Genomic DNA, 12,308 nt, shown 5'->3' with positions numbered 1-12,308 from the left:
TTACTGTAGTTGCTGTAGTTGCTGTAGCTGGTGTAGTAGCTGTAGTTGGTGTAGTTAATGTAGTTAATGTAGTTGGTGTAGTTCGTGTTGTTAGTGTAGTTGGTGTAGTTGCTGTAGTTAATGTAGTTGCTGTAGTTGCTGTAGTAGCTGTAGTTGGTGTAGTTGGTGTAGTTGCTGTAGTTGGTGTAGTTAGTGTAGCTGGTGTAGTTAGTGTAGTAGCTGTAGTTGGTGTAGTAGCTGTAGTTGATGTAGTTGCTGTAGTTAGTGTAGTAGCTGTAGTTGATGTAGTTAGTGTAGTTGGTGTAGTTACTGTAGTTGCTGTAGTAGGTGTAGCTGGTGTAGTAGCTGTAGTTGGTGTAGTAGCTGTAATTGGTGTAGTTGGTGTAGTTAGTGTAGTTGGTGTAGTAGATGTAGTAGGTGCAGTAGCTGTAGTTGGTGTAGTTAATGTAGTTGCTGTAGTTGGTGTAGTTAGTGTAGTTGGTGTAGTTACTGTAGTTGCTGTAGTTGCTGTAGCTGGTGTAGTAGCTGATGTTGGTGTAGTAGCTGTAGTTGGTGTAGTAGCTGTAGTAGGCTTAGTTAGTGTAGTTGGTGTAGTTAGTGTAGATGGTGTAGTAGCTGTAGTAGGTGTAGTTGGTGAAGTTAGTGTAGTTAGTGTAGTTGTTGTAGTTAGTGTAGCAGCTGTAGTTGGGGTAGTAGCTGTAGTTGATGTCGTTGCTGTAGTTAGTGTAGTAGCTGTAGTCGAAGTAGTTAGTGTAGTTGGTGTAGTTACTGTAGTTGCTGTAGTTGCTGTAGCTGGTGCAGTAGCTGTAATTGGTGTAGTTAATGTAGTTAATGTAGTTGGTGAAGTTCGTGTAGTTAGTGTAAATGGTGTAGTTGCTGTAGTTAATGTAGTTGCTGTAGTTGCTGTAGTTGGTGTAGTTGGTGTAGTTGGTGTAGTTGGTGTAGTTGGTGTAGTTGGTGTACTTAGTGTAGTTGATGTAGTTGCTGTAATTGCTGTAGTTGGTGTAGTAGCTGTAGTTGGTGTAGTTGGTGTAATTGCTGTAGTTGGTGTAGTAGCTGTAGTTGGTGTAGTTGGTGTAGTAGCTGTAGTTGGTGTAGTTGCTGTAGTTGCTGTAGTTACTGTAGTTGGTGTAGTTAGTGTAGTTGGTGTAGTTGGTGTAGTTGCTGTAGTTGGTGTAGTAGCTGTAGTTGTTGTAGTTGGTGTAGTTACTGTAGTTGCTGTAGTTGCTGTAGCTGGTGTAGTAGCTGTAGTAGGTGTAGTTGGTGTAGTAGCTGTAGTTAGTGTAGTTGGTGTAGTTAGTGTAGTTAATGTAGTATGTGTAGTTAGTGTAGTTAGTGTAGTTGGTGTAGTATGTGTTGTTGGTGTAGTATATGTAGTTGTCGTAGTATGTGTATTTGGTGTATTTTATGTAGTTGGTGCAGTTGCTGTAGTTAGTGTAGTTGGTGTAGTTACTGTACTTGGTGTAGTTAGTGTAGTTGCTGTAGTTAGTGTAGTTGGTGTAGTTACTGTAGATGGTGTAGTATGCGTAGTTGGTTTAGTATATGTAGTTGGTGTAGTATATGTAGTTGGTGTAGTGAGTGTAGTTGGTGTAGTGAGTGTAGTATGTGTAGTTGGTGTAGAATATGTAGTTGTAGTTGCTGTAGTTGCTGTAGTTAGTGTAGTTCGTGTAGTTACTGTAGTTAGTGTAGTATGTGTAGTTGGTGTAGTATATGTAGTTGGTGTAGTATGTGTAGTTGGTGTAGTTGGTGTAGTTCGTGTGGTTACTGTAGTTGGTGTAGTATGTGTAGTTGGTGTAGTATATGTTGCTGGTTTAGTATATGTAATTGGTGTAGTATGTGCAGTGGGTGTAGTTTGTGTAGTTGGTGTATTTAGTGTAGTTGTTACCCAAAACTACACCAAACTAAGTACCAGCCTCACAACACCACACGAAACAACACCTACTAAACCAAAACACACCAAACTACACCAACTACACAAAACTACACCAACTACACAAAACTACACCAAACTACACCAAACTACACCTACTACACCAAACTACACCAACTACACAAAACTACACAAACTACACAAAACTACACCAAACTTCACCAAACTACTCCTACTACACCAAACTACACCAAACTACACCAACTACACAAAACTACACCAAACTACATCAACTACACAAAACTACACCAAACGAAACCTACTAAACCAAACTACACCAAATTACACCAACTACACAAACTACACTAACTACACCAACTAAACTAACTAAACCAACTACACAATCTACAGCAACTACAGCAACTACCGCTACTACACCAACTACACAAACTACACTAACTACACCGACTACACAGATTACAGCTACTACAGCAACTACAGCAACTACCCCAACTACACTAACCACAGCAACTACACCAACTACAGCAACTACACTAACTACAGGAACTTCACTAACTACACCAACTACAGCTACTACACCAACTACTGCAACTACAGTAACTACATCAACTACAGCACTACACCAACTACATTAACTACAGCAACTACAGCAACTACAGCAACTACAGCAACTACAGCAATTACACCAACTACAGGAACTACACCAACTACAGCAACTACACCAACTACACTAAGTACACCTCATACAGCTACTACACCAACTACACCAACTACACCAACTACACCAACTACAGCTACTACACCAACTACAGGTACTACAGCAACTAAGGCAACTACAGTAACTACACCAACTACAGCAACTACACTAACTACACCAACTAAAGCTACTACACCAACTACATCAAGTACACTAACTACAGCTACCACAGTAACTACATCAACTACAGCAACTACACCAACTACATTAACTACACCAAGTACAGCAACTACATAAACTACAGCAATTACACCAACTACAGGAACTACACCAACTACACCAACTACACCAACTACACTAACTATACTTACTACAGCTAATACAGCTACTACACCAAGTACACTTACTACACCAGCTACAGCTACTACACCAACTACAGCTACTACACCAACTACAGCAACTACAGCAACTACAGCTACTACAGCAACTACAGCTACTACACCAACTACAGCTTCTACACCAACTACAGCAACTACAGTAACTATATCAACTACAGCAACTACAGCAACTACATTAACTACACCAACTACAGGAACCACAGCAACTACACCAACTACAGCAACTACACTAACTACAGGAACTTCACTAACTACACCAACTACAGCTACTACACCAACTACTGCAACTACAGTAACTACATCATTTACAGCACTACACCAACTACATTAACTACAGCAACTACAGCAACTACAGCAACTACACCAACTACAGCTACTACACCAACTACAGCAACTACACCAACTACAGCTACTACACCAACTACAGCAACTACAGCTACTTCACCAACGACACTAACCACACCAAGTACAGTTACTACACCGACTACAGCTACTACACCAACTACACTTACTACACCAGCTACAGCTACTACACCAACTACAGCTACTACACCAACTACAGCAACTACACCAACTACAGCAACTACAGGTACTACACCAACTACAGCTACTACACCAACTACAGCAAGTACAGTAACTACATCAACTACAGCAACTACACCAACTACATTAACTACACCAACTACAGCAACTACACCAACTACAGCAACTACACCAACTACAGCAACTACACCAACTACAGTTACTACACCAACTACAGCTACTACACCAACTACACTTACTACACCAGCTACAGCTACTACACCAACTACAGCTACTACACCAACTACAGCAACTACAGCAACTACACCTACTACAGCAACTACAGCTACTACACCAACTACAGCTTCTACACCAACTACAGCAACTACAGTAACTATATCAACTACAGCAACTACACCAACTACATTAACTACACCAACTACAGGAACTACACCAACTACAGCTACTACACCAACTACAACAACTACAGCTACTACACCAACTACACTAACTACATTAACTACAGCAACTACACCAACTAAAGCTACTACACCAACTACAGCTACTACACCAACTACAGCAACTACAGCAACTACAGCTACTACACCAACTACAGCTACTACACCAAGTACAGCTTCTACACCAACTACAGGAACTACAGTAACTATATCAACTACAGCAACTGCACCAACTACATTAACTACACCAACTACATCAACTACAGCAACTACAGCTACTACACCAACTACAGCAACTACAGCTACTACACCAACTACACTAACTACATTAACTACAGCAACTACACCAACTCCAGCTACTACACCAACTAAAGCTACTACACAAACTACAGCTTCTACACCAACTACAGTAACTAAAGTAACTACATCAACTATAGCAACTACACCAACTACATTAACTACACCAACTACAGCAACTACACCAACTACAGCTACTACACCAACTACAGCAACTACAGTAACTACATCAGCTACAGCAACTACACCAACTACAGCTACTACACCATCTACATTAGCTACACCAACTACACCAACTACAGCTACTACACCAACTACAGCAACTACAGAAACTACACCAACTACAGCTACTGCAGTAACTACATCAACTACAGCAACTACACTAACTACATTAACTACACTAACTACAGCAACTACAGCAACTACATCAACTACAGGAACTACACGAACTACAGCAACTACAGCAACTACACTAACTACACCTACTACAGCTAGTACACCAACTACACCAACTACAGCTACTACACCAACTACAGCTACTACACCTACTACAGCTACTACGCGAACTACAGCAACTACAGTAACTACATCAACTACAGCAACTTCACAAACTACATTAACTACACCAACTACACCAACTACAGCAACTACACAAATTACAGCAACTACACCAACTACACTAACTACACCTACTACAGCTACTACACCAACTACACCAACTACACCAACTACAGTTACTACACCAACTACAGCTACTACACCTACTACAGCTGCTACACCAACTACAGCAACTACAATAACTACATCAACTACAGCAACTACACCAACTACATTAACTACACCAACTACACTAACTACACCTACTACAGCTACTACACCAACTACACCAACTACAGCTACTACACCAACTACAGCTACTACACCTACTACAGGTGCTACACCAACTACAGCAACTACAATAACTACATCAACTACCGCAACTACACGAACTGTATTAACTACACCAACTACAGCAACTACACAAACTACATCTACTACACCAATTACACTAACTACACCTACTACAGCTACTACACCAACTACACCAACTTCACCAACTACAGCTACTACACCAACTACACCTACTACACCTAGTACAGCTGCTACACCAACTACAGCAACTACAATAACTACATCAACTACAGCAACTACAGCATCTACATTAACTACACCAACTACAGCAACTACAGCTACTACACCAACTACAGTAAATACACCAACTTCAGCAACTACAGCAACTACAGCTACTACACCAACTCCAGCTACTACACCAACTACTGCTACTACACAAACTACAGCTACTACACCAACTACAGTAACTACAGCAATTACATCAACATTCTCTTAGTGGGCTTAGTGGTCACATAATGTCTCTATATTCGTGACGGTTATCATGAACCCATTACCATAAATCCAACACGACTATTCATCTCGTTCTTTTTCGAAAGGGTACTGTTGTATATTACTATCAAGCCTATGAAAGTAGGATTTATTTTATCTATAATCAGCAAGTCATTGGGAAAATTAACCAAGTATTGTTTATACTTTTTAGAAATGGGGCAAGAAAGGAACATGTCTAAGCAATATGCAAGTCTTTAAGAAATTTTCTGATGCGAATTGATAAGTCCATTTTGATTAAAACTATTCTACTGTACCTGGCAAAAGGAATTGTCATCTTGTTGAGATGGCAAGTTTTTCTCCGTAAACTCAAGACTGTCAGATAAGGTGAAGTTTTCGACTGTGAGGTTTGTATAAGCCATCCAGTTCTATAAGAAGAAAATGTTTCATCAGACAAGGCCAAACCGCCCGTTCGTATTTTTTTAGCCGTTAACATCTGCCAATGATATTTTATTGAAATCTTTACAAAAACAGCTACTTACATTGCTAATAGACGTTAAACAAATTGCATAACAAAAACTCTTTGAACGGTGCTTTAACAAGTTGAACTAAAAATTATAACATTAAAAACGCAAAGTGTTATGAAATGCAAATTTACACATTTGATATATATGAAATGAATCTTTGAAAAAGTTTGTTTTGCAGCTCTTGTCTTAAAAGATTTGTATAGGTAATAGCATGATTTGTGGTGATATTTGGCATAAATACCACGAGTGATATTTCGAAATTGTTATACGTAATTTCACGAGCCGTTCTGAGGCGAGTGAAATTTGAGAGAATTTTGAAATTTCACGAGTGGTATCTATGCCAAATATCACGTACAAATCATGCTATTATATGTTTATACTACTACCCGCAAAAGTTTTGTAATTTTCACATGAAGGTATTTCAAACTTTAAAGCTGAAATACCACTGCTCTGAGCCAATCAAATTGCAGAAATTTCTCATGTAGTAATATAATAATCAGTAATCTTCTTGCGTTGCATACACCATCATAGTACATGGTTCAGAAGGGCGAATATGTATCACGGAGGTTTTGGGCTGAGACCCCAGTTAGCACAAAATTTTACTCACAATTTTGATGCCTTTGTGAAGTCCATCAAAAATCTTCACTTCCCTGAGACAGACTGTAAAACTGTCTTTGGTCAGGTCCTCTACCCACACTGCCATGGCGTCTTGAGGTCTCCCTGGAAACTGATGACTGGGAGTCGCAAGTACGATTGGAGGAGTCAAAAAACGCTAAATTAAGCAAAGAAAAAGGTTAAGAAGCACAAGCGAGGCGCTGTAGTCTAATATTTTAAGCAAAGTATGGAAGGAAAAACAAACAGAAATAACTGAGAAGCAGTGGTCCAGAGAGGGAAAAGTGACTTCAAATTTACTGCATTAAACCTACTCTTGTGATACTCTTAATACGTAGTTTGAATGACCTACTTTGTTCAACTCGTTCAAATCCAAAAAGATATGAAATTATGCAACCAAGCTCGTGTACTAATATCAAAAGAAACACTTCTATATTTGCACCCTAAATCATCTTTCTTTTGTTTCGTTTCAGATTTGGTAATAATTTTCTTATTATTCGATCACCAAGTTTGTTTTTAATGAACATCTTCGGGAAGCGAAGTGATCTGCCTTTTTTCACGCAAGAGTGATCGTAAGAAAGAGAAAAGCGTGGTTCCGATTACGCGTGAGCAGAATATTATTTGCAGCCAAACACAGTTGTACGACATTGCACATTAGCAGACCATTATTTGTAGGCACTTCCTTGCAGGTCAAGTGGTGGGCTTTCGGCCAATGAAAAGGAAGAAAACATGGCATCGCGTGATAAATTATTTTCAACCTCTGTCGCATAAAAAAAGAATCGAGGAGGAGAATCTTAAGTTTGTGATTTCGGATTCTTATGGTCTTTATTTTCAACCACCGCGACGCTTGAAACATTTCCTATATTATGTGAGCGAACCTATTGTGGGGGCTAAATCATTGTTAGAGGACATTTGTTAAGATCTCATAAAAAAAAAAAAAAAGAAAAAAAATGCCTTTTGGATGGCTTGCGTAATATACTGAAAGTTATGAGATGTTATTCGACCATTTGAAAGGTTCTAGAAGATTCTAAAGGTTAGGAATTTGGGGAAGTAACCTGTATCAAGAGAGGACATACCAGTGTTATATTAACCCCAGGCGACAGATAAACGATGCAGATTATGCATTTCCTGATCCCTTTAATTGCTGGAAGGATGGATCTTTGCACAGATACCAAAGGTGAAATTGGACTGGATTAATCTTTGTCATGCTGCATTCTGTTTTAAGTCTACAAGCTTCTATTCTCTTCTTCTAAACGATTTGTTAGATGAATGGCTCTTGCTGCTTATTTTGGGAGACGGCAGAAAACGAGCCTAATCACATCTGTGCGGATAGGTGATTAGCTCAGATCGGAATCTTTAGCTTGATGCGCGTGTAGGAATGAACGTGAGACTACAGAGCTAATTATATTCAGGCTAATCCGGTATGTTTATTTGATCCAAATCAGGGCTCTAGTAATCTGTCATAAGCCAGGTGAACCTACAAAGTTAGCCCAAGGGAAAAATGTCTAAGAAAAGAAAACGTATAAAGCCTTTCAGGAAATAAATTTTAATGGCTAATAATTTTTTTCCAATGACTGCATTCCTCGACGTTCAAACTAAAGAAAATTAGGCTTGACAATAATATCATTTTATCAATGTCATCTTTCAGGAACTTATGTTGTTGAACTTGTGTTGTAAAGCTAAAAAGAGAAACAAATCTAAATCGGTTTGAGTGATCTTAGGTCAACATTTGATCTGTTTACGGACTTGAACAGCCATGTAAATTGTGTTACCTCAAAGGTGGATGAAGTAACTGCCTTGAAAGGATTAGGAATTACCTCTATACAAAAACATGTAAGACCTTGCATAATGCGCTTGTTCAGCCTCTGTATTATTATTTTGATACTACAGTCGTATTAACCAAAAAGTTAGGGAGTACGCGCGGGATCGAAGCAAACGCCTTCGCTTCTACACTGCGCTTTTCGTAAGTTTCACGTGAGAGAAGGTAAAAACGCACGTGATCAGATTACGAGTGATAGAAGGCCCAAACACAAATGATCAGATTGCATTCTCATGCATTCCATTCATTCTAAGTGAAAGTTGAAAAGAATGTTGTTTACATACATGGTCATACATTCTGCCCATGCCTAAAAACAACTTGAAGACTATGCCGATTACGGGCGACCACATTTCGGGCCCCTCCGGTCACCCGCAATTATCTGGTTTGATTCCAACCAGGAGCCTATTCCAACAAAATCACTGTCTCCCTTTTGAAGAAGATCTAAAACGCGCACAGAGAGATTAATAGCCCAAGTTCTAACGGATGGCGCCTTTCGTCTGAAATTCGTATTCATTAATGATTAAATTGGCTTTTGCCCCTCTTATCTCAACAACATATCCGTACTATCTCTAGAATGTTATGGTTACTTGTTATTCATTCTTCTAACTTTTAAGTTTTAGTTTATATTTACGTAGCATGATCAGTGCTCAACTTTGGTAAGTAAAGTTCAGTCATTCGTTTAATCAATCAATTAATCAATTATCATTTCCTTCCCTCCTTCCTTCCTAAATCCTTTCCACATCGTTCGAGACATACCGATTTTTTAATATAAGTGACATTTATCATTACCATGCATGTTCAAGAACGTGTGTTAATTCCACCACTTAGAACTGAACTGATTTTTGCCGAAACAACAATGCGGCATTTCAGTCTTTAAAGTTAATTCAGAAAAGAATTAAAAAAATTTCTGCCAACATCCGAAGACTGAGAGAATTATTTCCTGCACAGGTACCTTGTATATTTTTCCTTTTCCTTTCCTTTCCTTTTATTTATTTCCTATTTGTTTGTTTATTTCCTTATGCTGATATGATTTTTGTTTGCTTGTCTTCATGCATGTTCGCGTGCTAAAATAATTATTTACTAGTTAGTGCATGATATATTTTTTAAGAATGAGATCAGGTATAAACGTTCATTCATTCATTCATCCATCCATTCCTTGATCCTTCCTTCCTTTGTTTATTCTGGCATTCATTCAATGGATGAGTGATTGGGTTCAGTGAGGCACCTCTTGCAATGGAACTTCAAAACGAATGACAAAATCGTCATACCTAACATGCAGCTGAATATGTGTTAGTTAGTGGGACTACTAATCCATAATGCAAGAAATCGAAAAAGGAAATCTGGCTCCCAACTATGCAAAATACCTTTTTTTCACGGACTTTTAGAACGAACAACGTTCTCGACCGTTCAGTCCAGTCCATGAGGTGGATTATTTGTTATTTCACTTTTATGCTCATACAGTGTATTGCGCAACTAACCTGAGGAAAGTAGATCTTCTTACATTCTGTTCCAGTAGTCCAAGAGTCCAAGGAAGTGGTTCCTATTTGTGCCCCAGAGGGAGCAGATTGTAGGGCAATCCAGTTTATCTCGATGGCATTTGAGCCATCGCTGTACTCGTAGATGCAAGCGCTGAATTGACTTTTATCTTCTGATTCCACCCACAAGGCAGCCCCAGTACTTGAGTTGCTAGGCGAAGCAAACACTTTTACTTGCTTTCCACTGGGGAATGATTCTGCAAACGTGATTTTCTCGCAAGCGAACAACCCTGCGCCATTCAGGGCAGTGATATTATCGATTTTTCCAGATTTGAAACTGACTGCTGTAAGAGAAAACATTTACAAAGTAACATTAATTCTGAACCATAATTTTGGGGGATTCATTGTATGATCAAACGCATTGAGCGTAAGGTCCTTTGAAGTCCTTGGAATAGGATTTTCTTACGCGCCCCACCCCAATCTTTCATTCCTCCTTCCTTGAAATGAAACGTTTAGTTCCCCGTAAAAGATTGTAAAGAATTATCGACACTTTGAAACTTAAATCCGCAAAGGGCATATATATAAACATAAGATCTTTCACTAATACCTTGACTTCCTTGTGAAAAAAACACAACTAAAATCAAAATGGCATACAGGAGAATCGGGAGATGTCGCTCTTCCACCATCTTGCCTTAACTGAAGAAATACTTCCTCTCTTGTAAATGATATTTCTATTGTGTTCACTTTGAGGAATCATTTCTGTTACTTTGACAGTTAATTAAATGGGCAGTGAAGCACTAAATACCCTAAAATGGACATAAGTTATCATCGTCCTATAAAGGTCGCGGATCTAGGGGGGCGAACATTCGTTAGAGAATTGTATCAGTCAAGAAAATCATTTTCGTATCACACTACAGGAAAGTGTTTCTAAAATATAAGAACAATAGAAGTACATGTATGTACGGTGTACACACCCATAGGCTCCTTTTGTTTCGTTTTTAACCCCCCTTACACTTCTTTGCCCCCATGAGAGCAGACGTGCACATCCGGACGTTTACTGCGTAGATTGTTTCTGACCCGCGTTCTCTTTTTTGCCGCTGATAACAAATGTAGGCATCGATTTCCTCTCGATTGTCTTGTCGCATGTTACTCTTTTTATCTTTCACCTAATATGTCGCTTAGAATTATGTTCCCAGTCCGAGTGCGAACGACAAAAAAAGTTTTCCACTGCATCATTATAAATTTCAGGCCAAAAAGATTATAGAGCATATAAGGATTTTCTATACCTTTCTCATTCCTTTTACAAACAACTTTTCCAGCTATTTTAAATGTTATATTATTGACACCTTTTTTCAAGGTTCTCTTTGTTCGCTCGACTTGTCAAGATAAGAGTTCTCCTCAGTTCTTTAACTATTGACAGTATGGCAGCCCCCAAGACTGTCGACTGTTTGTTTGTTTTTTTTTTTCCTTTTTCAAAATGCGAATAAAAAGGCCTTGATTAAAACGTTTTCTTAGAAGAATTGCAAAAGTAATGAACTCAGCATAGCATCCTGGAAGTCTCTTTGTGGATTTACATTTATTTATCATTGTTGTTGTTGTTGCCTTGGAGAATCAGCTTGGATCTACACATTTATCATGGCTAGAATTTCACTTCCTTAACACCCAACTCTGAGAGGGATCACATGCATTTTCGATCCAAAGAAAGATCGTCTGTAAGTGTAGTATAGGTATTTCTGTCTCTTAAGCCTGGTTTCCATATGATTGCTACGATCGCTGTGATTGTAGAAAACACTCTCCAACGATCGCAGCGACAACAATCCCTGAGATAGAAAAAGTTCCATCTCAGCGATTGTTGTCGCTGCAATTGCTGTGATCGCTGCGCTCGCTGGAGAGTGGTTTCTATATGATCGCTATGATCGCTGCGATCGCTGAACTTTTTTTTCTCAGCGATCGTAGCGATCATATCGAAAACAGGCTTAAGAGACAGAAATACCTATACTACACTTACAGACGATCTTTCTTTGGACCGAAAAGGCATGTGATCCCTCTCAGAGTTGGGTGTCAAGGAAGTGAAATTCTAGTCTCCCTATTCTCTCTACTGTCATCTGGGTAAAAAACTGTCGTTCAAGAAGAGGTATTATTATTCATTCAAAATATTTCCCCGATTCTGATTGGCTAAAAGCACACGCATAATTCACCATAACCAGTTACTGATGACCAAATTTGGAAGAATTT

The 12,308-nt window shown here is 39.0% G+C and overlaps 1 protein-coding gene across 2 annotated transcripts in view; it reads right to left on the bottom strand.

Moving 5' to 3' along the window:
* LOC140947016 (uncharacterized) overlaps positions 1 to 10,824 on the bottom strand; it is a 284,819-nt gene extending 273,995 nt beyond the window's left edge. Inside the window, exons 1-4 of one of the 2 annotated variants that reach the window (XM_073396097.1) lie at positions 10,681 to 10,824; positions 10,077 to 10,417; positions 6,775 to 6,939; positions 5,958 to 6,068 (exon numbers count right to left, since the gene is read on the bottom strand). In XM_073396097.1, the coding sequence (XP_073252198.1) occupies positions 5,958 to 6,068; positions 6,775 to 6,939; positions 10,077 to 10,417; positions 10,681 to 10,759 (696 nt within the window). In that variant the 5' untranslated portion in view covers positions 10,760 to 10,824. The remainder of the gene's footprint in view (positions 1 to 5,957; positions 6,069 to 6,774; positions 6,940 to 10,076; positions 10,418 to 10,680) is intronic. The other variant, XM_073396096.1, reaches the window with a different exon arrangement.
* Positions 10,825 to 12,308: the final 1,484 nt, after the last annotated feature.

Source organism: Porites lutea, chromosome 8 (genome assembly GCF_958299795.1).
Source record: "Porites lutea chromosome 8, jaPorLute2.1, whole genome shotgun sequence".
NCBI classification, from domain to species: domain Eukaryota; kingdom Metazoa; phylum Cnidaria; class Anthozoa; order Scleractinia; family Poritidae; genus Porites; species Porites lutea.
Note: the sequence above shows the minus strand (reverse complement) of the source record. Positions and strands in the feature narration are given on the sequence as shown.